The sequence below is a fragment of the Polyodon spathula genome, chromosome 3 (genome assembly GCF_017654505.1).
Source record: "Polyodon spathula isolate WHYD16114869_AA chromosome 3, ASM1765450v1, whole genome shotgun sequence".
In the NCBI taxonomy this organism is placed as follows: domain Eukaryota; kingdom Metazoa; phylum Chordata; class Actinopteri; order Acipenseriformes; family Polyodontidae; genus Polyodon; species Polyodon spathula.
The window spans coordinates 21938833-21966005 of NC_054536.1; the positions used below are offsets into that span (position 1 = coordinate 21938833).

Genomic DNA, 27173 nt, shown 5'->3' on the forward strand with positions numbered 1-27173 from the left:
AGCACACCTAAACAGGACATGGCACTTGAGACCACAATAAACAGACAAACAAAACGAATTAACACTAAACGAAACAGACACTAACACACAGCGGACAAACAGACACACACGGTGAGTGAAATCAATGAATTACTTTTCCTTCTCTGTTTTTAATTCTCTCCTCTCCACACCCATTCTCCACTCACCGAACACACAACCCAGAGTGAGTGAAAACATGCAGCTTTTATAAAACTGTACAGAGACTTGATTGCTAATCAATCATTCAATTGGAGTCTCGGTACAACTGTACGTGAATTAATGAAGTGCAATTCCCAGTGCTCACATATTATTACATTTTACCTGCACGTTAAGTGCTGCACAATCCTCGTGCCTAAATACAAATATACATTTTAAACACTCGTGCTCATAACCCATATTTATATCCCATGTATTTTATACATAAACACCAACGTTAACACACTATATTCAACATAAAACACAAAGGGGTGGGACACTCCGCCACAGTCTGCAAAAGAGAAATCTTTTTCATCAGTTTCTTTGCTACTATTTTGTCACACTTTTAGTTTTAGTAAAATAAACCTAATTACTATTATAGAAGTTTACCACATTATTTTTGCTTGCTATTTTTGCAGTTTTACTATGCTTTTCTCAGGGTTATACTATTGTATGCATTTACTATAGTTTACCCTAGTTTGGCATTTGTTTTACCATACCTCGCTTTTCCATATAATGCTTATCTATCAGCAATTTATCTATGTTTTTGTTATGGGAAACTTTTCTAAGTGTAAAGTTGCATTCTTAAATGCTTAAACTTTTTTATATTTGTGTATGGTTATTGGCATGGCTCTTCTAGCCAAAATAGTTTTGTTAAACTATATCTGTATTTCACAAGTATATTATTAGAGCCTTGAAGAAAATATGGGTAAACAGTAAAAATACAATTCCAAAGGAATATACATTACAATACTCTGTACATTGCTAGATCAAACCACAAATACTAATTTCCTTTTCCATTTGTCAAATCAGAAGGAGAGAGAAAGCCTAGAAGAGGAAGCATACCCCGATTACACTCATTTTACAAACCCTGGGGTAAGGGCATATTTATGGCTTTATATCTCTATTATGCACACCCTAATCCCCCAACTGAATCCTTAATAGAGAGATATGATACAATGCTGTGTTCGGTTCATGATGAGGTTTGTATCATAAACAAGATACAGATCATAAAAGGGAAAGGGGTATAGATAAATATAATAATTGGTTATATATGGATCATTGGACCTATATGGTTAATTGCTCAGAGACAATAGACAGTCCATGGCCATTCATCCATTCGCCTCATGCTCATAAATCAGAGGCAGTAGCTGTATCAGGTTAAAATCAATCATAATCAAACTATAGTGTGGCTGCTTCACAATCCGAACTATTGCAGCTTCTGAAAAGTAACACATTCACTGGGCAGTACTATTAGGTGGTGCCGGCTGCAGTGTCAGTTTAGGGTTAGGTTTTACGGCAGTGTCAAACTGGAAGGCTGAATAAGACCAGCAGGTGAGCCGATGTACAGTATGTGATTAATTACATTTTTTATCAAGTCATGATGGGTCTTGATATAAGATTTGAGTCTGCTGTTGAGATGGTTAAAATCAAGCAAATGAAGGAGTTTTTTGCAAATAACTTCAGTGTGCAGAGATTAAAACTTCATAGAGACATGTTTTTTGGATATAACTCAGCAGAAAAGTATCCCAAAATCCAGTGTTCATGATGTCACCTCATTTCTAAAAACTGAAGGAAATAAATTCTTGCGGAATATGCTGCCCAAGTACTGCAAATCCTTCTGATTGCACCTGTTTCATTCTATGTTACAGAATGCTCATCGTCCGCCTCAGAAGACTTAAAAACTGTCTTTGGTCATCAATGGGACAGATGAGGCTGAATCCTGTTATTGTCTTTAATGTTCATCAAGACCTTACCAGTGATCTGAATAAGATTGCAGACAGTTTCATCCAGAGTTACAGTGAGAGGTAATGTCTTTAAATTAGGACATTATTGAAGACATGTGTGTGCGTGAGTACATTTATTATTAAAGTAATTCATAGTTGTTTAATCTGATGCTGTAACTCCCAAACCTATACATAATTACTGACCACCAGACTATTTAAATTTTTATTAGAAGGAATTTAATTATTTCAAAGAACAGGCCCACTAATATATACAGAATGAGTAAACTGCCAATATATAATTACAGTAAATTAAAACAAAATTCAGATTTCAATTACAAATAAATCGTGTGAAATTGTGGTGTAAAGAATAGTTAATCAGACAAAATGCCAGTATTAAAGACAGCTCAAAGCATATTAGGAACTCTGGAGAATAGGCTGGAGAAAAAGATTAATGGTGATGCTTAACATATGCTGTGAAAACTGTCACTCTTCATTCCCAGAAAAAAAGCAGCTGATGACAGTACTATCTTGAGTGTTAACAGGCTTGGGGAGAGCTGAAACCAGTCCAGCATGCTTTTAGCAAGACACTGCTGATATCAGCCCTATTTCAGAGAGGGTACATCTGGGGTAAGTGAATAATCCAACTTCATGGGAACAAATAAACTTTCAGGCAAAGATGACCTTCACAACCTTAACTGACCAGCCATAAACCAGACCTTACCACCACTCTGTCTGGGTTAAGTTGTCAAGACGGGATGTATCTGCTTTTTCTTTAACTTTCCAGACATCTTATCAGCTTTCCCAGACAATTTTGTTTTTAAAAGATGTTAAGTTTTGTTATTTGAATGACTCTCAGGGAGTCAATGCCAGTGCAGGAGTATTATTTGACTTACTCACTCACATTAAATTGTGGTGACCCCCAGAAGGCTAAATTACCAGCCTAGATCTTAACCACATACACTAAGTCCTTGAAAAGCTCACTGTTTAGCCTCGCAGTGACTCTCATTGTATTCTATTTTACATTTTGATGTATTTTAGGTTTTGTATTTTTCCACTGAGGGATTCAATGTCAGAATCATGACTACTTGTTTTGAGTATGGGTGATGGTAGTGATTATTGATTAGTGATTATTTAGCCGCTGGTCCCGCCTCCCAAGGGGAGAAAGAAGCCACCGCCCTGTGAAAGACCGATGAAGCCATGCACTTCCTTCCCCCATCAAGGTGACTGCCTGCAATAAAGTGGTGGTTGGGAAGGTGGAGGATAGGATTGCACCTGGGATTCCTACAGCAACAGCAGCAAACTGAGTTTACCAGAGGTTTAAAACACATATTGGAGAGGGAACGAAGGAGGGAGCAAGCAATTATAACCCCTCCCCTAAATTTCAGCATAGGTCTCCAAAAGGTTGTTATTTTTTCCCTTGTTGTCTTGTTTGTTCCTAGGGATATTACTTCCCTCTTCTGGTGATGTGGTCTTAGAGAGGTTATCAGGGATTACAGGACACTTGCAAGCTATTGGCATTTTGCTTATTGTTCGGGGAATCCAGTAGATTAAAAAAAAAAAACAAAACATATACATAATGATTTGCATCAATAAACAATGCATTTGATGTATTTTAACTACCAACAAATTATCAGTAGGACTACAGGCAAGGAAAAAGCATTAGTTCTTCGAGAAGACACTAAATAAATAAAAAAATTACCAATTTGTTTTAATAATAAAGTTAAAATTGATCTGACAGCAGTGGCTCAGAGCCAAACAATATCACTTTGTAGAATTACTGTCATAAAGTATGCTACTGAAATACATTATTATCTTGAATAAGGGTTTCATTATATTTATTTAATCCTACTCTAGTACAGATAGAAACAGTTACTTTTAATTCTGGGATCAATGATAACTGTCTAGCAAGAACATGCCTGAACACATACTGCACCTGAGCAGGACAACAGTGTGGAAACACAGCATAGCAGTCTGGATCTGATGCAACAAGTTCAGGAAGAGTCCTCAAAGCTCTCTTTAAAATGGCCAAATCCTTAAAATATAACTTATTGGGCTTTTCCCCAAAAAAAGCTTTTCATTATGATCGTCTGTGATGAGGTTAGCTTTAGAATGAAGCCTGGCTATCAATTAGCAGTGAAAAAAACCTCTAGTATTACACTTTCATTTATTTTATATTTTTGGAAAATCAGTATCGGAAGTAACCAACAGCTGTCAAGTTAACCTGTGTTAGTAGGGGAAGGTTGCCTAAAACAGGATAATCAGGTAAAACGGGACACCAATGTTTTCACTCCTGCAAACTGCAGCCATCTGTTGGCAGCGAGTGTAAATGATACAGCCACCCCACATGACCATTCCCTCATGGCGGCATGCTTGTTAAACGAGGTGAGTTTGTTTGATTTTTGCAGGGTCTACTATAAAAAGATGGGTCTGCAAACATAGTGTCTGTGTCTATAAATAGTGAGAGAATATGATACAACCTTTTTTTAGGCATTACAAACAAGTTAATAAATAGTGTTAAGGTGGTGTTTGGGCGTAGGTTTACACAGTTGCGTTGTAGTATCTCTTGGAATACGATGGCATGGAAACAGGTAAAACGAGATATAGGTATACCATGTTACATGCACGCTGTGCTGAAGCAATCGCTGATGCAGCCAGTGCAACTGCACAGGGTCCCAAGCTCTCAGAGAGCTCCGGAGAGGTTCGAGAGTTTTGAAAAATATATATTTAACAGTGATAATGTGCAGATGTTACACTTTTTCCTCTAGCTATAACTACAAATAAAGGTTATGCATTGTTGTTCATTAATATGTGTATCCAATTTTACAAACATAGTGTGGGTAAAATGAGAAATGGCAAGGGTTTGAAAAAAAGTTTTTTTTGCCCACTTAATATTTACATTTTTTTTTATTTTGCAATTTTCTTAAGGTAGTACAATACCCTCTTGAGTTTTATGAACAATTGCAAAGCGATTGGTGTTTTAGGATGACCTACAGAAATGTCCAAACCTTAAATATCTCGTTTTACCCAGCCTTCCCCTACTTCATGAATATTCAGTACAATTTATGTTTTTGGTTTGTAAAATGTGGCATTGTTTCTGTTTTATTAAAACATGAGAAACACATGGAATATTAAAATTAAGTAAATGGAATCAAAAATGTTTCTCCGTATTGAACTATATCCAGATGGCACACAATCTGGAAACAATAGTGTAAAAAAAAAGTACATTTCTGAGTCACCATGCAATGTGCATAGGTGGGCAGGCATGGCTACTGCATATCTAATGAAGGCAAACGTGTTTCCAAGGCTGCGGCTCTGGGAAAAGATAATTGTAAGACTGGGACTTTTGGAGCTGTCCCAAAGGGGAGACAGAAAAGGATTCTTCATTCTGTCAGCAGGTGTCAATTTAAATAAATCATTTTACATTAAAGGCATTCTTGTTCTGCAGAAATGTAACTTTACATCTGAGCACATTAACTAGAAACATTTAAACATTCAATATGTACTATAAGGAATTAAACACACAGCAAACAGTGTATTTAAAACATGTGTTGTCATTAACTAACAATAAAAGGTACAGTTTCACATGCCTGCAGGTATTTTGGTGGTGTTTTTGCTTGAGCAAGAAACATGCTGGTTTTATAACTAAACACACATTTTGCAAAACTGTACTGCATTATTTTTTTTCACTGTTTCGCTTCTATGAAAAAAGATTAGAAACTAACATTCCTTGAACACTGGACCACATTCTACAACAAGGATTATCTATACAGACGGGATGGACTGCACATAAAAAGGAACCAATCTACGCAGAGCAAGGAACTTTGAAGAATTTTCAACACATTTAAAAGGGGGGGGGGGGGGGGAAAAAAAAAAAAAACAGGAGAGACTACATCAAAACAAGGGCAACAACTCAGGTATGATATCTATTAAATGTATTTACTAAACAAAAACAAAATGTTAGCACTTGAAGCTACTGCACTAACAAGTAACTACAATGTGGTAAGTGTTATTGTGGTAGTGATGGAGACGAATATAATATTACTGGGTAAAAACCTAGTGGGCAGCACAACAGCCAAAATTTAAATGGTAGAAATGACAAATGACTGCTTCATATTGCAATTTGTTATTTAGATTTCCAGAAAGCTTTTGACAAAGTCCTGCATAAAAGATAAATTCTGAAATTGAACATAGTAGAAAACAGAAAGAACTGATTGAGGACAAACCTCAAAATGAAGCGAGGTAACCAGTGGAGTACCACAGGGACCAATATCTCCTTGGGGATCCCTACTCTAGCCATAATCTGTAATAGTTCTTTGGCAATTGCATCTGCACTAGTGGACCTCAAAGGAACTGCCTCCGGGTATTGCGTTGCATAATCTGTCATCACTAATATATGCACATACCCGGAGTCAGAAGGTAGAAAAGTGTCCACTATGTCCATTGCAATGCGTTCAAAAGGAGTGGAAATAATTGGCAGTGGGACCAAAGGGGTGGGTCGAACTCAACCTACATATCTCTCCCATTGCTGGTATGGCAACGGTACAGGAGCAGCAGCTCTACCCCAGCTAGGGGCCAAACTTGAACTCCATGGAGAGGAGACAAGGATGTCCATTGGGGCCGGTGAGCTAGAAGGTCTCAGTCCAGGTGTTGTGGGTGGAGCAGAGAGAGGAGAATTTGAACCTTTCGACAAGGAGACAAGGTAATGCAATTGCTTACCTCCTCAGAATCGAAATTATGTGCTAAATGGCAGGGGCCATATGAAGTGATTCAGGCTATAGGAAATGTGAATTATGAAATTACACAGTACTGAACGCCGTAATGAATGTGAAATTTATCATGTCAATTTATTAAAGCCCTGGCAGGCAAGGGAGACCTTATGTATAGCCCCAGACAAAGTAGAGGATGATTTAGGCCCCTGTCTAGAGACCCCTAACACTAAAGTCATTTCGATGGGGGAACAGTTGTTTCCAGATCAGCAACGAGAGCTGCATAAGCTTATTGAGGAGTTCAGCAATGTTTTTTCTGACTTGCCCGGTAGAACTAACCTTGTTGAATATGACAATATCTCTCCCTCAGGTATCACAGTACGAGAGAGACCCTACCGTATCCCAGAAAGTTGACAAAGTGGTGTTAGCAAAGAGGTATGGGCGATGCTCAAACTTGGGGTGATTGAGCCTTCCAGGAGCGAGTGGTGCAGTCCAACTGTGATAGTGGCCAAAAAGGACAGTACCAACCAATTCTGCGTCAATTTCCGTAAGGTCAACGCTATTGCCAAGTTCGATGCTGTCCCCATGCCTCAGGTCAACGAGCTTCTAGATAGACTGTGAACGGCAAAGCTTATCTCCGCTCTGGACCTGCCAAGGGGATACTGGCAGATCCCCTTAACCCGCAGTTTTAGAGAGAAAACCGCATTTTCAACACCTGAAGTCTGAAGGACCACCAAAATGCGAATTATTTTTCCCGGGAGGGGGAGTAAATTTAGCCGAGTGTTCCTTTGGCTCCACTAAGTGGTGGTATATGTGACAGAGATCAAATGATTATTGGTGTTAGCTCTCCTTCCCGACCTGTGAGGGCACGATACTATGATTATTACCATGAGTACTTTGTTTGTTTTGTCTGTCTGTCTAAAATGTACTGTTTGTTTGTTTATTAAGAGTAGATGGCTAACATCTGGAGCTGTCGCCCATGGTCAGCACTAAACCCGGACAAACCTGCACATTGTATCACGTATAAATTTCACCTGTACTTTGTTGTCTATCTTTTCTTGTTGGATTACTGCACCTGCACTTCACCTGCTCTGCTAATTACCTCTTTGCTACAGCCATCTATGAAGGTTCTAGAATCTTGTTGCCCATCATTTGGTCCTCCACCTGCCAATTTTCATTACTCTGCAAAATGGCCAAGTGACTTTATAGCCATCCACAATATTTTCAACACAATGTGCCTGATTTATCAAGTTCTTTACAGCAAAATTCAATAATAATAAAAGACACTGCAGTAGTTTCAATAAAAATTTATTATACAATTTCTGAAAACATAAATATTTGAGAAATGTTTACAGTACAGCTGCATAATAATAATAAAAAAACCCTTTATTGTGAAACGACAGAAATGTACAGTAGTGTGAAAGTTTGCTGCTTTTCCAGTTTTTAAGTTTTCTTCTAAGGTTTCAGTGGCTTAGTTGTGTACTGATTAGGGATGAATTCAGAGTATCACTTCTAAGTATGACCCTTATATAGCAGGGACATAGCTGAATGAATATGTCTGCTTTAAGCAACCAGAGCATGAAGAAGCCTTGATAAAGCAAGCCACTGTTAACTTCACCTCTAGCACTTTGGTCACAGACTTCGCTGCTAAGAGGTTAGAGCACTTACATGAATACAAAGCAAAAATAGTAAACCATTTTTTTTCAGCTGTAGATTTCTGCAAGCATGACTATTCAGTAACAGAAATATCTGAGAGCTCAAGGGCTCAAAGTTTTGTTTTCTCTGACATATCAAACAGTAGCACCATAGTATCCACCAGCTGCTGCTGGAAGTTCTCCACAACAGTTTGTGGGGTAGAGTAATCTCTACTGGGTAGTGTAGCAAGACTGATTCAGTGGTAAATGAGGTAAAATAAATATGAAACTATTTTTTGTGTTTATTTGTAGACCCCATAAAATTCCTCATTGTCTGTGAAAATCTCCACTGTTCCCTTCACATAGAGAAAAGTCATTAAATGTTAAAATCCCCAAACACAATACAATGAACATGTTAATACTTAATGTGTGTTCCTAAAGGAGAGATGTTCTCCTGCTGCTTTCTTTAGAACAGATGCCCCCAGATGCTTGTCTATGGTTATTAGTAAGATTTACATTGAGGACTAGTATGCCTTCCAATGTCATTTAACGCCAATGTCTTTGGGTATTTTTTTTTATCCTTCCAAAGTCATACTATGTTTTCCAATGAGAAAAAAAAAGTCATGTTTAATCTTCCAAGCCTTGGGCAATAACTTCTCTAAGACTTAATCATGGTCAATGCCAGCAATAATACCAAAGTTGTTGGAGCTGTAACGTTTCAATAAGGCACTTATTTGTATTCTAGTCTGATCAAAATGTCAGTGAGTTCAGTGTTATGTGCAGGAGCTTCAATGGAAAATTTGTCTTCATGGTCGACCATGATGGGATGTTTGTTAGAGGCTTACAAATTTGACTGAGAGCAGGATTTGCAGCACTGCTTGCCATACAGCTTGTGGTTGCAAACTCCATGCTGGGGGACCAGGTAACACCAATTGAAGTAATCCTTGCATGGCACATCTAGAGATGAAAGACAAATAGGGAAATTATTTGTCAACCTCCAAAGGGAATTCATATCAAGGGACACTGATTGGTTTCCATTACAGTCAGCAGTAAAGTACCAATTACACAGAGAGACAAAGAATTGGCTGGGCATGAGGATTAAACACCTCCCTAACGCCAAGTGTGGGTACATACCTTTTTTTTCAGGCTCAGGGCAGAAATTGGTGTTACAGGCCTGAGACATAGCTGGCTTTTGATGAAGGAGGCAACCTGAGGAGGGCATTCCATGTGCCAAGCACTGCACTGAACGTGCCTGAACTCCACCTCCACAGGCCACTGTGCACTGTTGTGGAAAAGATTAAATAATGTTAGACTCCTCCTAGTATCACCATTAAAATAATGTATGTATGTATGTATGTATTTATTTATTTATTTAAATGAAGATATCTAATTCAGTTTAAACAAGATGAAGTACAATGCAAGCATACATAAAAAATCAACAACATGAAAGATGAACACATTTTTATAGCTAAAGATTTTTTAAGATGTACAGCAAATGCAATAGTACTTAAGAGGAGTACACATTCTTCTTAGTAGTGTCTTTCTAGTTTTATACTATTAGAAAATAGTATATTTAGCTTTTACAATAGAGTGGTGAAGCTAATTTTAAGCCGTTTTAAATAAGTTATTTAAATAAGTTAAATTCACCTTTAATAAGTAAACAAAACACATTTTTACTAAATTAGTTTTCCAAACCTATTCAGCTTTACAATGTTAAGATACAGAGTTTTAAAAAACATGAGGAATTGGAGTTGAGGTCAGCCCTTTTTGAACGAGTGCCCTACCTGAGACCAGGGTGAGGAGTACCATCTGGCCCGGGCACTGTTGGTGACAGTGTGAGTGACTAGCCTGGGACAGGCAGCCAGGTTGCATTCCCTCTCCAGCTGTACATCAGGCTTCTGCACAAGTTGGCATCTCTTGGGAACCAGCTCTTTGTGTTTCCCTGCAACATCCTTCTCTGCACACGTCAACAGCCTCTTCTGTATTCCTTTGCCACATGTTACAGAACACTAGGAAGAAAACAAAAACATAAGTCAAATTTAACAAGATCTAGTTATCGGAAATAAATGGAGACATCTTCAGAATGGCTTTGGACCAGAAACTGAGCCTTAGCCTTTTTTTCTTTTTGGTACATCCCCAGCTAGCGGAGAAGAGTAGAGGTTACATGTGGGAGCAGAGTAGGCAGCTCTGTATCAAATCGGCTACTGTGGAGAGGTGCAACCAACAATATAAACCTCTTTGAAGTAAATAAAGCTCTTGCACTCAAACATGAAATCCCAAAATGGCAAAATAAAACGCACATAAAACAAAACCATACAAAGATAGTCAAGGAACAGTAAATTATGTCACCTAAGTTTAGCAAACTTTTTAGAATTTTGATGTTAAAAGAGACATGTATATAAAAGCATAGATTTTACCATGGTCGGAAGCCAGTCAGCCAGGAAGTAATCGCCCTAAAGCGGCATGCGATGCGTCAGTCATGAATTGGAGGAGATGTGACTGGACTAGCTACTGCAGGGAGGGTGATTAAGGGTATAATTGTGATTGTGGTGATGTAATCTGTTCCTTTGATGTGGTTACTGCTAGAAAACAACCTGTTAGTACTCGTGAGTGAAGTGTTTTGTTGGTTTTGTAACTGTCTGTATTTGTTTTTTGTCAGATGACTAATACGAACCCGGGAGCTGCCGCTTCAAACCAGCGCTAAAACAATGACTGCGCTGCAGCAGTACTTACAACACTACTGTTAAACCATGCACCTGCACCTAGAGCACTTAATGCAAACCATTCGTTCACATAGGTCAATTATGTAACTAAGGGTCTGGTTATAACGTTAGAATGGTACAAAAGAGCCAGCATTGCCTACACATGATAATAAATACATAAAAGCTGATTTTTCCTCCCCAATTAAATAATACAATTAATTGTAAAACCTTGGTTATCACTTATTTAATTTAACTGTATTAAGATTTTCAAGACACCAACCAACTTTATAGCAAAATATCTCTTAAATGAATGATAACCATAAAGTCCCTAATAAATAAACTGCAGAGACCCCTGAATACATTATCAAAAATATATTCAAATTAACAAAATGATTAAATAGATATTTAATTTCTCAATCCATTACCTAGCAATTATTCAAAATTACAATATGCACACAGAACATTAACTCCAAAAGTAATCGGATTTACAAAGCATCATTTATGCAGAATGCAGCCCTTGTTTAAATACAGTAGATGGATTAAGGTCTTAAGTGCCTTTCCTAATAGTTAATTACATTACTGCCACTGCATAAGGTACTTTTAAATTATTTTACTGAAATGGTGTATCTGGCAGAAGCATTCCCAGTATTTAATCTAGTTGTTAAGTAAATTAATGAAACCCCTCAAGGAATCCCTAGCCTTCAATGCAATGAAAAAAAAAAAAAGATAATCTATCATGTAAACAAATGACTGAGATGCACAAAGCATCTCTAATGCATTAGCTGGTAATTAATTGTATCAAAAAATAAACCCCCAATGGATACATCAGTCAAACTAAGTAATGTGATGCATATGACAACCTCCATTTTTACAGTAGTTTTTCATTTACATAAAGACGACTTTACATTACCAAGGGACATATTTTGAAGACTGGAGTAAATGCATTGAAGACTGGAGTAAATGCATTGGAACACGTTAATAACACACCCATAGACAGCTACTCTAACTACTACTTAGTGGTATGCACAATGCACAATTCAGGATACATGTGCAAAAGACGCACATCATTCATAAACAGGTAATAACAAAGAGGCAGGATTTCCTTAGAGCTCATTTGTCAACCAAGTGCCTAATAATACTGGGCATTTAGGCAAGTCTAAATTACCAGAGTAAATCCCAGTCTTTACCTGATGAATTTTAATTACTTGAGCATTTAAAGGTAACAATTTGAACTCTTAAACTATTTTCGGACTTATTGTAACTTGTCTAGTTCTGCATGTGGAAGGGCGATGCTTAATTCCCGTGAATAATGACATATCAGATTTAATTTCAGTATTGCCTATATCTTGACATCCCCTGAGAAATAACAGAAAAACTGCTAATCTACCCAATCTGGCAGCTGTAAAGAGAGCATGAGAAATGAAAGAATGGGGTAGCATAGAGACAACTTTACTGATTCATCTTCTACAATCTGGCTTAATTTGGGAGAGGAAAGAACCAAACCGTAGTACAAAAAAGAGCTTACCTCTCTCCACGTGGAAACAAACCACAGGAGTTTGCGATTCTTCTGGCAGAGTTTCACCATGCAGGCCTCCTGGGATTTGGGTTTGAGCTCAGCTAAGCAGGAGCTGTCTGGAAGTACCTGAGCCCTTGGAGTGGAGTTAGTACTCTTGCAGACCACTGTCCTCTTCTTCAGTCCTTTACCACATTTACGAGAGCACTGCACAAAAGGAGAATTAAGTATTTATAAATATAAAAAAATATGGGAGCAAATGAATTTAGATTAGACTAAACTGTATATGAGTTACTGAAGAATAAAATGTACATCAAATGCAAAGTTATGAAATCATATATTTCAAAATCATGAAGTATGAATACATATAAAATAAAATGTAACGAAAGGAATTAAACTAAAAAAGGACAGAATTCGAACACAGCAGTATTACTTTATCTGAATTCAAGGGTTCTTCAAATTCAAGGCAGTGTTTGGTGTCTGGCAAAACACTGACATTTTCTAGACTACTGAAAATTATTAAATTCAACTGATCTTGGAAAAGGATTCATCAGATCAATAGGTGTTGGTCAATAGGTATTTAATAATACTGATATCACACCTGTGTAACTAAAAGTAATCGCACACATGTACACACACTAAACAGAAGAACAAGATAATTAATCTGGCTCTGATACTGTATATTCAGAGCAGCTGTGACTGGCGGGACATACAGGACTTTAAAAACATTAGCTCTGATACCCAGAGAAGTGCATGGAGTAAAAAAGTTGTTGAAAATGTCAACAGCTACACACACACACACACACACACACACACATATATATATATATATATATATATATATATATATATATATATATATATATATATATATATATATATATATATATAGAGAGAGAGAGAGAGAGAGAGAGAGGAGAGAGAGAGAGAGAGAGAGAGAGATATTGCCACACTTTATTTTAAAGATTGTTAACAAATAGCTTACTAATATATTCACAAATGTGTTTCATTTTTTTGAGTAAGTCAATATAAAGTAACCAGCTTACAGACTAAAATAAAGTACAAAAATCGGTCAACCCCTAAACTTTTCAACTAAAAACTGAAAAGACGATCATGTTTTATCCAACTAAAATAGTGATAGGGAAAGAAAAAAAAAAGAGATTGCAAGCTTTGGGTGTCCTTCCTGGAAACAGCCAATAAACAATGTACCCCTTAGAATAACGCTTGAGTGTTGGAACACTGGATGTAAAATATAACTTATAACCCATCTGCAGGGTTCAACATTCCTATGAGGAGAGCACCATTCACAGACATAGCACTACTAAATCTAAAAGGGAGCCTCTTTTTAATGTAGCAATCTCCAATTAGGACATATTTGAAGAATGTGAAAGAAAAAGTAAACTGATACACTCTTAGAAACTACAGATGTTTTTATTATCATAGTTTTGCATTTTAATTAAATTGCATTGAATATTTTTACTGTCTACCGTTTTGGGAAATAACCCCCCAACCTCCCCCCACACACACACTTGTGCAAGTTCCACACGCTCAGTTAAGCAAAGAAAAGAGACAGTCTGTAATTACTTTAAGAAATTAAGGTCAATCTTTAAGACAAATTGCAAGAACTTTGCCAGCGTCTGTAACTGCTGCGGCCAAGACCATCAAACGATTTGAAGAAACTGGCACTCATGAGGACCGAACAAGGTCAGACAGGCCAAGGGTGACCTCAGAATCAGAGAACAAGTTCATTCAAGTCACAAATCTGCAAAAGCGGTAATTAACTGCCTCTGAAATACAAGCTCAGCTAAATGCTACTAGAAGTACAGATGTTTCAACATCAACTGTTCAGAGGAGATTGCGTGAAGCTGGCCTAACTGGAAGAATTGCTGCATAGAAACCATTGTTAATTGTGCAGAATAAGAGGAAGAGACTTGCCTGGGCCAAAAAACACAGAAACTGGACATTTTAGGAGTGGAAGTCGGTCTTATGGACCAATGAGTCAAAATTTGAAATATGTGGGTCCAACCGCCGAGTATTTATAAGACGCAGAGAGGGTGAGCGCATGAGTTCTGCATGTGTGGATTTCTGCATTTCTTATTTTTTTATCCCCCAATTACTAATGTCTTTAAAAACAGCAACACATTTGTAATTTCCCAACACCTGAAAAATACTGAAACATTTTTAGTATTACTGAATGTCTCGAATTTTATTATTTTTTTTAATTATTACTTTTTCACGAAGGGTGTTGGTTTTAAAGCTCTGGGGACTGAAGCCCAATATTTGGGCCATTTTCTAAGGGAGCGAGACATTACTTTAGCTTCCCGTTCAATCCTGCCCTTTGTAAAATATGCATTTATGGAAACTGCAAAAATAATATTACTGCATGAATACTTTTGAAATAAGTTGGCTTTCTGTGAACCTATAAGATAGACTGGTAGTACTAAAACAAAACAAAACAACTTTGTATTTCATTCAAAACAACTCTGGATGATGAACCCCAAAAACCCTTACATTTGATCTAATAGCTGTACGAATGCTGGATCTTTCAGGGTCTCAACAGGGTTCTTACCTCAGACCAGGGCCCTGTGCTCCAGGCAGGGGGGCAGTTGTGGGGGTTACAGGTCTGTCTCCGCAATGGGACCGGCTGTGGACACTTTGTGTCAGTCACCGTCTCCATCTCGTTATAATTCACCTTCTGTGTGCAGAGGACTTGCCGGATCTGCTCACCACTTCCACAGCTGCGACTGCACTCGCCCCAGTCTCTAACATTCCAGCTGCACAAAAAGTAAAAAAAAGTAATAAGTCAGACATTAACTTTATCACCAAGACATTGTTATTTGAATACAATGTCTGTAAAAACAAGTCACTTTTTCCAAAACCCTGGAAAATAAACACCTCCCGCACACACAAACAAATACATATTAGACTACTATACTATTGTAACCTTATTTAGGAGTGTTTGAAGTTCTGTATGAAGATATTTACTATTTTTTTACACATTTACTATAGGCACCAACCTTTGTTTGTGTTTATGTATAGTAATTAGTGTATTTCCCTCCCCCTAGGGGTCTATATCATTAATCACATAAGGGAGGGAGGGGGATCCCCATATATATATATATATATATATATAGATATATTATATATAATATATATATATGTTATATATATATTATATCAGATTTGATATATGTTGATGTTAATTATGAAACTAGGAACGCTTGACGAATAGTGACTGCTTTATCACAAAAGGTAAAGTGCTAACACAGTACAGTATATTGTTAATCTTGTATTTCCATTTCAGGCATGAAGCCAACAATATGGTTAGGTCACTCATTAAATAGTTCATACTACACAAATCAGGACAGAAGGAGATATGATACCTGGACATCCCTACTTTAAATTCATATGCATCACTCTATACAGAAGTGCCATTGTCTGAGAAACACTGCACAACAGCTGCAGGGAGACCAGTTACTTGAGTCTTTTGACCACCTGAGACTTACCCACAGTCATTTTAACATAGAAGTGTGAAAAACAACACATATTAGATAACATTAATGACTCATGCTGTATATAGGTTGTTGAATCAGGTATTAAATATTATTATAATAACTAAATTTTGCCAGAGGGGAATCATGGAATTATTTCCAAAGCTGTCCTCAATGGGTGCAGATTTGTATTAATTTAATAGCAGTACAATGACAGATTTGTCTTCATTTTACTACATTAGGTAGGATTATATAATGCTACTGTAGCAGATAAGTCTCTAGTAAATGGTCCATTAATCTCAGTAAAATTATAGTAAACTCGGGAGAAGTTCAGAGAATGGAGTTCCTTGCTTCCTATTCCTGACACATTTGTTTCAATGCAAGTACATTACCTATACACAGGGTGGGTGCTATACATTTACTATTCATTACCTATACACAGGGTGAGTGCTGTACATTTACTATTCATCTTAGAAAATAATAATGAATTTTGTTGAGAATTAAAAAAAAAAAAAAGTCTATCTCCCTATAACTGTAAACAGCAGCACAGTATTACATCATAACAGGGTCGTCACCATGGTGAGAGTTGTAAACATTTGCCCTCAGCCGCCATTGACTTGCAATGTGTACTGGTTAGTTACCAAGGTTGTTTTGATAAATGTATAAAAAAACAGCACGACAAAATGATACAGTTTGTCATTCAGACTGTGATCACAATATCTGATTGAATTATGACCTTGTTTTAAGAGAAAGAGACAAGAAAAAAACTTGGCCTATCTCGGACAGGATGCTTTGAAGATAATGTTTAGTTACCCTTGGCAACGGGTCTGTAAAGAAGGAAGTGATGCTAATGTCTTCCTATCCTACAGTACCCCGCTTAGAGGGTATTGCCATCTGGTAGTAGACTGGATCTTTCTCTTTCGTTGAAACCTGATCTTATTTTGTCTCCATCTTAATCTTATTTATTTTATTTTTGTTTTCTACAAACCAACATTATGGAACTTTATTTCTCTTTATATCCTGAAACTGCAGAAAATAAAATTATAGTTTTGTAATTGAATTTTCTTGACAAGTGTATGTTATATCTTTGTGCAGTGAAATATATTTTGAGAACTGATTCTAAGGTACAATGTCAAAGTTTCAAAGAGCTTCTGTGATGTTTCCAAATATTTTTTCTTCGAATCACCAATTTGTGGTCTTAATGTCAACCAAACAAAAACATTCAGTCCAGCAACTTATTGCTGCTGGCGCCTGGAGCGAAGTAAATAAGACATTTTATTATACTATACATTATTATGGTTATAGATTTGCTTTTGTAAAGTGCATTGGTCTTAAAATCAAATTGCCTTTTACAGTCTTTCATTTTACTCCTGGACAGAATTATCTAGCTAGTAATAAATCACTACAGTAGATTATCCGATAGGAAAAACACGTTGTATAATTAGAAGCCTTGTCAACAACCAAGTTAAAGAGATCCTGACCTAATGATCACGTTTCCTTGCTGTCTGACAAATGCCCTGAGTGCAGACTTCTGGCTCCCAGCTCCAGATAGCCTGTTGGCATGCTGCAGGTATGAAGGCTGACTCCTAGCTTTTGCTTGAGGTCAGATCAGTAAGCAGGTTGAAGGCCGTTGCCTGGCTTACAGTGCCGAAGATGGAGAGAATAAAGAAACACTGTGCTGTAACCCCCCCATCACTCCCCCTCCTTCCACCCACACCACCAAAAACACAACTGTCAGCACTTCCATGCCTAACATTCCTTCAGTTATTTAGTAGTTCGGTTGCCTAGAACTGTAAAACACTTCCACATACACAGCATTTTGATACCAAGTCCCATCTAGTCTCAGCTTCCCCCTGTATGCTTAATTTATCTGATTTTTTATACAGTACAATCTAATCCAAGCATCACAGTAAAAGTATATTGCAGTTGCTCTTCCAAACCCATCCTGGAAATTGTATATTTTGAAATAAGTTCTTGATTCCATGGTTTAGGGCCTAAAGAACCCTGACTGGGATTCAGAAATGGTTAATTACAAAACAGAGTACACATCGGTGCACACACTTAAACCACAGTTTTTTTTTTTTTTTTTTTTTAGACTTCCTGATAATTACATTTTTTTTGAAGCTCTGACAACGGATGCACAGAACCTGAGCAGCTTACATGAAAACACTTTTCTTTTACGGATGATAATATTTTGCTCTACCGCTTCAATTAAAGGATCAGTTGTGAGAATTCCAGCCCTAACCTCAATCTTTACAGACAGTAGCCCTATTTCTCCCAGAAGATATGACTGCTAAAAGTCCTATAAAAAGCGGGCAAACAGATAAAATGAACATTAAAGGGAGATAGAGCTTTCTCAGCCAGCCGCCGGAATCTCAAAATACTGTACTTTAGTCATAAGATTTAACTTTAGACTTTTAACTGTCAAGCTCCATAGGGAATACATGTCATTAAAAAAAAAGAACTGCATATTCTGTACCGCCAAAGTGTTCCAAATACGGATAGGCTGAAGTTGACTACCTGTCAGACATTGTGGGTGTTAAATTACTTTTTATTTATACAGGATAGCTCAGCTTAAGTCATTCACAGTGTGTCTAATTAATTAAAGGCTAATGTGACATTGTAAAGTCCAAACACTACAATTGATGTACAGTTTTGTAAAGATAAATCTTGAAATTTCAGTATGCAGGTAGGTATTTCAGTTAATGCAGGCATTCAGGTGACAGCATATTTAAAAATGAAATACAAATTGCAAAGGAATTACTTTTCTTAAAATATGCTCAGTACAATAAAGACATTCAAAAATACATTTCAAAGACCTGTTTGTTCCCCTTAACATAATTGTTTTAAGGTGCAACTTTTTTTATTGCCAAAATATATATATATATTTGACTTATAATATATATTATATATATATATTCTCTATATATTATTTATATATATATATATTATTAGATCCAATATATCACGAAAAATATTTGTTGAAGAAGATCTTAGGTTAAATAGTGCTTTTAATAACGAGAACAAACTTCTAACCCTCTCATACATTTGAAAAATGCTTTGTGAACTGAAAACTTAATTAATCCAAAATATAAAATAGAGACCTTAGGGAAACACTCCTTAAAGTTTTGTATTTCAACCTCTTCTAACACTGTTTATTGCTAAATGAATATGTTGAATATAAAGATTGTTTAATCCTGTGTAATTTTGAGTTCTAGAACCAACAGAATAAGATGATACTGGTATTCGTCTTCGTAATGCCTTACATTAAAATGCTATTCTAACTGTAAAATATCTGGCCAGCTTATACAATACAACAGACTAAATGAAAAATAACAGGCAAATCCTATATAAAATAACATTAACAATTTTCGATTGTGTATCTGCCCATGTATTTAGTTAAATACCAATATAATTCACAAATTACAGCTCTCTGTATGCTTTTCACATATAAATTCACCAGGATCAGATGTCAACACGCAGGCAAGAAAACGTAACCATGGTTTCAGTGGAAAACTCTTAAGTCTTTAACTGTCAAGTTGGATTTCAAAATGTATCATACTTCTGATGTACATTTACCAAGTAAAACATACGGTAAGCCCTGAATATAAAAAATAAATAAATAAATTGTGCTTGCTTCACCTGAAACTGGTAATAATAATTAATAAATAAATAAATAAACAAACATATAATCTACTTATTACGTATTGTAGTAAATATAGAGCCCATATTAATATGATAGATAGGAAGGAAGGACACATTATACCCTTATACTGGTTTAACGTACAAGAGTGGGACTGCTGCCAAACAACACTCCTGAGCATGCGAAACTGATGCATCACATGCAGCATGTGGCACTGATGTCTTCTGGATAGTTTGGGCAGAGTTTTAATATCTTTCTCTGATCATGCAAACGGGATGAATGATGTCAGGACCTACATACGGAGTGGTGCCAGGTTACCATGATGTAACTACTTTTCAATCCTTGATGTATGCAGACACGGCACAAAAAACATTTCAGGAATGGAAATAATAAATCAACTAAAGCAGTACACAGAAATGTGGGCATTCCTTTATGCCATTAATCACTTGGGCTTAATTTTCCATGTGTATTGTTATATACCTAGTAGTTGTATGTTCCATGGTATATGGTATTGTACTGTGAATGCATGTACCACAAAATATAAACATATCACACCTGAAGCTTCAACAACTAACTGTACTGCACAGTGTAAACAAACAAAAGCATGAACAAAACTCAAACGTCATGCCTAACTGATATGGAAGACAGGTCTAAAAATATCTTATGCAGACATGTCATCACAGCTTAGATTTCATTAAGAAGTGGGGCTGCGTGCTAGTTTACAGCCATTTCAAACAGACATCAAGTCAACAGACAAAGAACACATGGTCTCAAAATTTTAAATAGTGCATTCTGAAATGCTTCAATCCAAGGCCAGGGGGGCGGGGGGGTTCTGATAAAGGCTAGTAAAAACATATTGAGTTTCTACCATAAAGAAAAAAATAGAGCCCTAATACCTGCCTTATATTGACCACAAATAAGAGGCATAAAATAATATTGCAATCAGAGTGCATTTTCAGGGCTCCACAGAGGTTGACCATTTTATGGAAAGACCATAAAAATCTGCACCATGGCTGAAAACCAAATGTTCGTTTCTTTGTGGCAATATTATTTTAAGACTCTTAGTTGTGATCAAGGTAAGGCAAAACTCGTGATTTTGGTAAAAAAAAAAAAAAAAGTTAACAATATTACAGGGTTACTAAAAGACATACCGTGGGATAATAAGCACACACACATTCCCAAATTCAAAGTGTATAAAGCATTCCTTTAACATAGACTCACCGTGCTAATAAAGTGGCCCCATCTGTCTTTCTATACACACAATTTGTGCAAAGTGTGTTTTATTTCATGTACTTCAAAATAAATATACAATAAAATGAGAGCCAACTAAAATTGTGCTTTCTAAAAAAGCACTTGAGACAGGTCTCCTTATAAAGTGGCTTTGCATTAGATCCTGTTACACTGTACTGTACATGTGTACTGTTTTCTACATAGCAGGAATATTGCCAGAAATGAACAGCTCCCTTGGAAAAGGCATGAAGGCTAAGGTGTCAGTCTTTTTTTTTTTTAAATGTGCTTTTGGCCAGTGTGCGCTGCCACTTCAACTAATCTAAGAGAGTGACAGGAGACTCTCACACGGTCTGTATGAAGAGCATGGAAGCCTAAGATAACTGCGGAGTAATATCAGAGATACAAATAAAAAAAAAAAAAAAAAAACATATAAAAAAAAAAAAAAAAAAAAAAAAAAAAAAAAAAAAAAAAAAAAAAAAAAACAAAAAAAAAAAAAAAAAAAAAAAAAAAAAAAAAAAAAAAAAAAAAAAAAAAAACATTTTAGATATCATACATTAAAATACTATTCATGGGGGTGTTTGCAGATCACTGGAAACAGAACTACCCTTGTCTATTGAATGTCTGCCAGGATTATTGTAGGGCTCAGTAGAATTACATAGCAAGACATGTTTCTTTTATACTTACGGGAGTGAACACATCATACCCTTCTCATCAAGTTTATGCTGATAGCTTAATTAACTTTTAGCTTACAGTTTAAGGAAATGCAATAAACAATGTGCATGCAAGTTCATTTCTGTAATCTTTATTCATTGATCATGTGTTAAATCTTTAGTAACAAAAATAGTAATTTACACACTACTGCACACCTAAGTCAATTATGATCACTGATAAAACCCAGGACTTTTTTATCTTTAAAGTACACACAGTATTGCTCATTTACATGCACAAGGAATTGATTTCATTGAAAAAAAATACTCAAAAAAAATAGAAACAGACCTTTAATCTCTATCTCCACTTACTCCTCTTGAAGAGACAATAGCTTCACATTTCACTTCCATTTTTGTTTTCTCATTTCCTATCATGTTTGCAATCAATTTGTGAGGTTCTGGGTTTTGTTTCCCTAAAATCTGCCTTTACCTAGCTTTGAGTTTGACTCATGTGACAATGTGACCTTTCCACTCTGCCAGCCTCAACTATTCTACATTTATATAAACAGAGCAGGCCGCTGTCAGAGTTGAAAAGTCATACTGTCGCATCATTTGGAATGAATGAGGAAGGCTGTTCAGTTCCAGCATCTTGGATGCTCAAGCTCAAACCCAGGTACAGGCTGATTTAGGCAAAACGATGACTCAATACTGGGGCAACGTAACCTAGAGACATTCAGAATGATTTAAAACACCATAAAATAGTGATGAAAATGTAAAACAAGAATGAAAAAATTATATTTAAAAACAACACACCACATTGTGAACAACATACTTACAAAGCTAAAAAAAAACATTTTATAATTTATTCCCAGTATCAACTATGCAATGGAACTAACTATTCACATCGACGAATCCTCAAATAAGTAATCATGAGTCATGTACCTTAGAAATTACTTTCCCAGATGCCTGCACTGTGTACGTCCAAGATAGGCATTGATGATTTAGTAAAAGCCAGCTCTATTTTTTTTTTTGGGGGGGGGGGGTGGGGGGGGCTGAAATGAATTCCAATACCCTGCTGAGACTGGGTGCCGGGGGGGATTTGGTAAGTCTGATGACCCTACATTCAGACAGTAATTCTACACCTACAGTGTTTTATAAATTTACAGGATCTCATCCCTCAGACATGGACAGCTGGGGGGCTGCCACTGCTTACATCACTGTAAAAACCTGAACACAGCACCAAATGCCAAAACGGCTCATTTTGCTGGCGTGCGCTGAATCGTAATGACTTGTAAATTAAACCATGATGTGAATGTTCCGATCTCTAGACAGACAAAAACCTGTCAGCTTTGTTAACCCTCTTTTACCAACAGCATTTTTTAAAGTATATTCACTAGTCACATCCAATTTGATCCTGCCACCACACTATTTCACTTCCTGTGCTGCCACAAGGTGTTCCAGAACACCCTGCAACGTTTAAACCGCGTTGCCTTTGCTGTGTCCTGTGTTGTCTGTATCGCAGCGTTATATTTTAAACATAATGAAGACTCTTTAATTACACATCAGGGATCATAAATGACACAAAACATTTCTCAACATTTACTCAGGTACACTCACCTGGCGAAAAAAACAAACCAAAACAACAAAAAAACAACCACCTTCTGAGGCTCTCCGTGTATCCAGATCACGCTCCCCTGTGCACCAATGCTGGTTTTCTGTTTCCACAATAAGACACTACTTACAAGCAGAGCATCAGCACTGTTATTGGAGGGAGCAAGAAATGGATACACTGCAATGTTTAGAAGAAAAATCCCGTGTTCCTGAGTAAAAGTTGAAAAAAATAAAAATCATCTTATTTATTAATCTGGAATATGTTGAAAAATATGGACAACAAGGGATGCAGCAAGGTAAAGTAATATGTTTCTTGTAAACACTACATGGGCTTCTGTAAGTAAGTTGTACACTTACAGTCAAGCGATGTATTTGGGGTCAATTTAATATTTTTTTATGATGTTCACTTATAATTAAGGCAATGAGTTTGTCACGGAGATCACGAAAATTGGAAATTTGAAAAAAGTGAAATCTTGGAAATGGATGTAGTAACACTTTTGATTAGGCATTTTCTTTATTTCCTTTAAAAAATGCAGAATAGTGCATTGAAAATTCAAATCTGTGAGTATCTGTAAATTATTTGGTTGTTTCACGCAGCATTTTAAAGGTAGTAAGTCAGCGAATGAGATAGCTGAGGGAGCAAACATGTAAACTGGTGACTAAAGTGACGCACGTCGCAAGATTGCAGATTGCGTACTTCCGATTTTTCGCAAAAGGGTTGGAGCACTGTTGCCAACTTACTGAATTTGGTCGCAAAATCTAGCGACTTTAACAGCTGACTTGGCGACAATTTTTGTCAAAAGCGACTCGCTACAAATCTAGCGATTTCCAGGACAGTCATCGGAGAATATAAAACTGGCAACACATTTAGATTATCCTGTATTAGCAACATCCTTTTAGAATCATTGTCAGGGTAGTTAAAATGAAATCCAATATTGGCCTGCCCAATTTGAATATGCAAGAAAAGTCAATGTATCATTTGCTTAGCAACAGGCTTAAGGTTCTAAACAAACCAGCATCATGGCGTCGCCAGTGGTAAAGTTGATTTGAAGTTTGATATTTTACATTCGCAACCATATTACCTATGTTTCAAACCAACTTTAAATATGAAGCTGAGCGGTTAAACTTTAACTGTATAAATAATTTGTGAACATCTTGAAATATAACATTTTAAAGATGGTGCTTCTGTTATTGTTTTATTTTATGTAAATATCAGGCTACCATTTTTATTTTTGTTAGCTTTTTTTGTACACAGGAGACATGGAATGACTTCTTTAGAAGGCTGAAAATATTGCTGTTTGCTGTTGCTGTTGATGTCATAAATATATTCTTCAATATTTGACGCAGTTCTGATATTGCATGAACTTACTCGTGTTTCTGCTGCCGGGATTTTTATTGTGACTCAATAAAGACATTTTTAGCTGGAAATATTGAATGTGTCTTTTTTTATTTTGAAGTTTTGTTTTTGCAGTTACAGATGTGACAAACTTTCCAATTCTCTTTAGGGTTTGGAGAGCAGCCGGCTGATTGTGATAAGTCTGTATTCTAAAATGCATCACGTAGCCTATTACATTTGACGTTAATATATCAACAGCAGTTTCAGGCCTTATGTTTATGTTTTAAACCAAATCTTGTACTTTTTTAAATCTTTATTTAAATTTTTCATAGGCTGGTTTATGAAATTTAGGCTGGGAACCATTTTCACATACTTCTAGATTTAAGACTACACTACTGCATTACTATGTGTAGTTGTTGGTGTGTCTATGTATTATGATTGTTTGGTTTAAATAGCGATTTTCTGAGGCTGATCTGGTGACTTTCAGATCTGAAAATTTGGCAACACGGGGTCAGAGACCCTCGACTCCAACCAGAAATTATGTCTGAGTCTGAAGTATGTACTGCAAGTTTTGTAATCTAAAGTAACATTTAAACTGGTCAGTAGTAAAAAGCAACAGTCTTTCTATTATTATTACTTTATTTAGCAGATGCTTTTTTCCCCCAAGATGACTTACAGAGACTAGGGTGTCTGAATTATGCATCTGCTGCAGAGTCACTTACAACAAGGTCTCGACTGAAAGACTGAACACCAGGAGGTCAAGTGACTTGCTCAGGGTCACACAGTGAGTTAGTGGCTGATTGGGGATTTGAACTGGGAACCTCCTGGTTACAAGCCCTTTTCATTAACCATTGGACTACACAACCTCCCAAGCTGCTGCCTTGGCCTTAAAAAATATTGTGTTAAGCAAATAACTACGCACCTGCACTGAGACTGAACTACCACAAGTGACTTGTTCAGGGTCACACAGTGAGTCCGTGATTTGAACTGGGGTCTCCTGCTTACAAGCCCCTTTCTTTAGTCACTGGACCACACACCCTTGTGGTTTTGGTGTACTATTTAAAAGCTCTTGTGTATGTTGATGTAGCTGAAACTACATTACTTGGTCAATATCTGTGAATTCTTGTTTTTTTGCTGCACCTCGCCCATGAAATATACTAAAAATGACTGTGCCAAAATCATAGCCTTAACCATAATTATACACAAATGTGGCTAATGGTGTATTCCAAGAGAGACTTTAGCTTGTTTTCAAAAAACATTTTTGTTTTGGGGTGTGACCAAATGAAACATTCCAGAAAGCAAGGTGGACATGTCATTTAATATAAGCAACCATGTCACGTTTTCTCACTAGGAGAAATTTGAAGGCAAAGGTCAAACAAAAATGAGACATTTCCACATTATAACTGCAATTAACTCCTATTAGGGAAAGTGATAGCTTGTTTACTGAAACTGGATTTTTCTGTTTCTCGTGAATAGCATTCAACATGCCAGCATCAACTGCTCTGGATTTTTCCCCCACTTGCGATGTAAAGAACCTACTGCCATTATGCTGCTGAACATGCTTCTTTCATACCTCGGAGGGCAAGCTTGTGCGTTACAGGAGACCAGTCCAGTCATAGGCCGAGTCTTGGGGTTACAGAAGGACATTCTCACTTGCACGCGTAAGTTGCGGTAACAAGATGCTTTCGTGGTCATCTGGCCTGCATTGAGTAACACACAAAATTATTTATTACCAACATATCATAATGAGAAGATCATCTTACAATGTCAATCATGGATTTGCTTATCTCGGTCATCCTCTTACGCAGGATAAAGAAGACGAAGGTAAAAGGATTACATTATCATTCTGCCCCAAAACAGCTGTACATACATGCCTTCAGTGAATTTAACACTACATTCACCTACTGATTGAATCGTTTTGATTTAGTGCAGGTACCTGAAGTAAACTAGGACCGTTAGAATTAGCCATCTGCCTTGTAAACAAACTGGAAGCTTGCAGCCCAGACCCATTATTGACCAAAAGTGGTTTATAAATCACAAATAATTCCTTCCATATCATTGCTTAAATAACACTGTTTACACAATTAAGCATTTTGTTTTGGACAGTGTGGTAAATTACAGCAGAGGTTAAATTACTGCACTAGGCAAACAGAACAACCATTAAACACTCAATCAACACCCTATTTCAGGCACAGCCACTTTAATATGGAAGGGCCTGGCTTCACAATTGTACACAACAGCAATACGCTATCACATATTGTGACACTTCTGTTTAGCTGTACTGTTAGAAACATAACATACAATAAATCGCCACACATGTTTTATAACATCTTTGTGAGGTGTCAACTTTAGATAAAACCTTCTGGAACTAAATTATTTTATTTCCGTGGAGAGACTGGTATCAGATCCCCAAATTGAAGGCTAAAGAAATATGCAGTATTTCCACTTGTGCTACCCTGCCTTCTCTTCTGTGAGAATTTGTCAACGAAAAAGTCGACCACAAAGCCAAAGCACATTCAAAACAGTCTGAAACCCTGCTAAGACATGAGGACAAAGGATGGACATAACTTCTGTGCACTGATCCAACCTGACAGCTACCATATTGAAATTAAAATAAAACTATTCCTCCATTTAATCTTCATGAAGTTTCCTCCATGTCCATAGATCACTAAAGCACGCTGATGGTGCAATGCAGGGGAGTTCTGTGCTTCTCTTCTAGA

The 27173-nt window shown here is 36.7% G+C and overlaps 1 protein-coding gene across 1 annotated transcript in view; it reads right to left on the bottom strand.

Moving 5' to 3' along the window:
* Positions 1–8009: 8009 nt before the first annotated feature.
* LOC121312861 (A disintegrin and metalloproteinase with thrombospondin motifs 16-like) overlaps positions 8010–27173 on the bottom strand; it is a 72599-nt gene continuing 53435 nt past the window's right edge. Inside the window, exons 18-23 of the mRNA XM_041244713.1 lie at positions 26027–26153; positions 15065–15269; positions 12508–12702; positions 10065–10289; positions 9415–9562; positions 8010–9237 (exon numbers count right to left, since the gene is read on the bottom strand). Coding sequence (XP_041100647.1) covers positions 9122–9237; positions 9415–9562; positions 10065–10289; positions 12508–12702; positions 15065–15269; positions 26027–26153 — 1016 coding nt within the window. The 3' untranslated portion in view covers positions 8010–9121. The remainder of the gene's footprint in view (positions 9238–9414; positions 9563–10064; positions 10290–12507; positions 12703–15064; positions 15270–26026; positions 26154–27173) is intronic.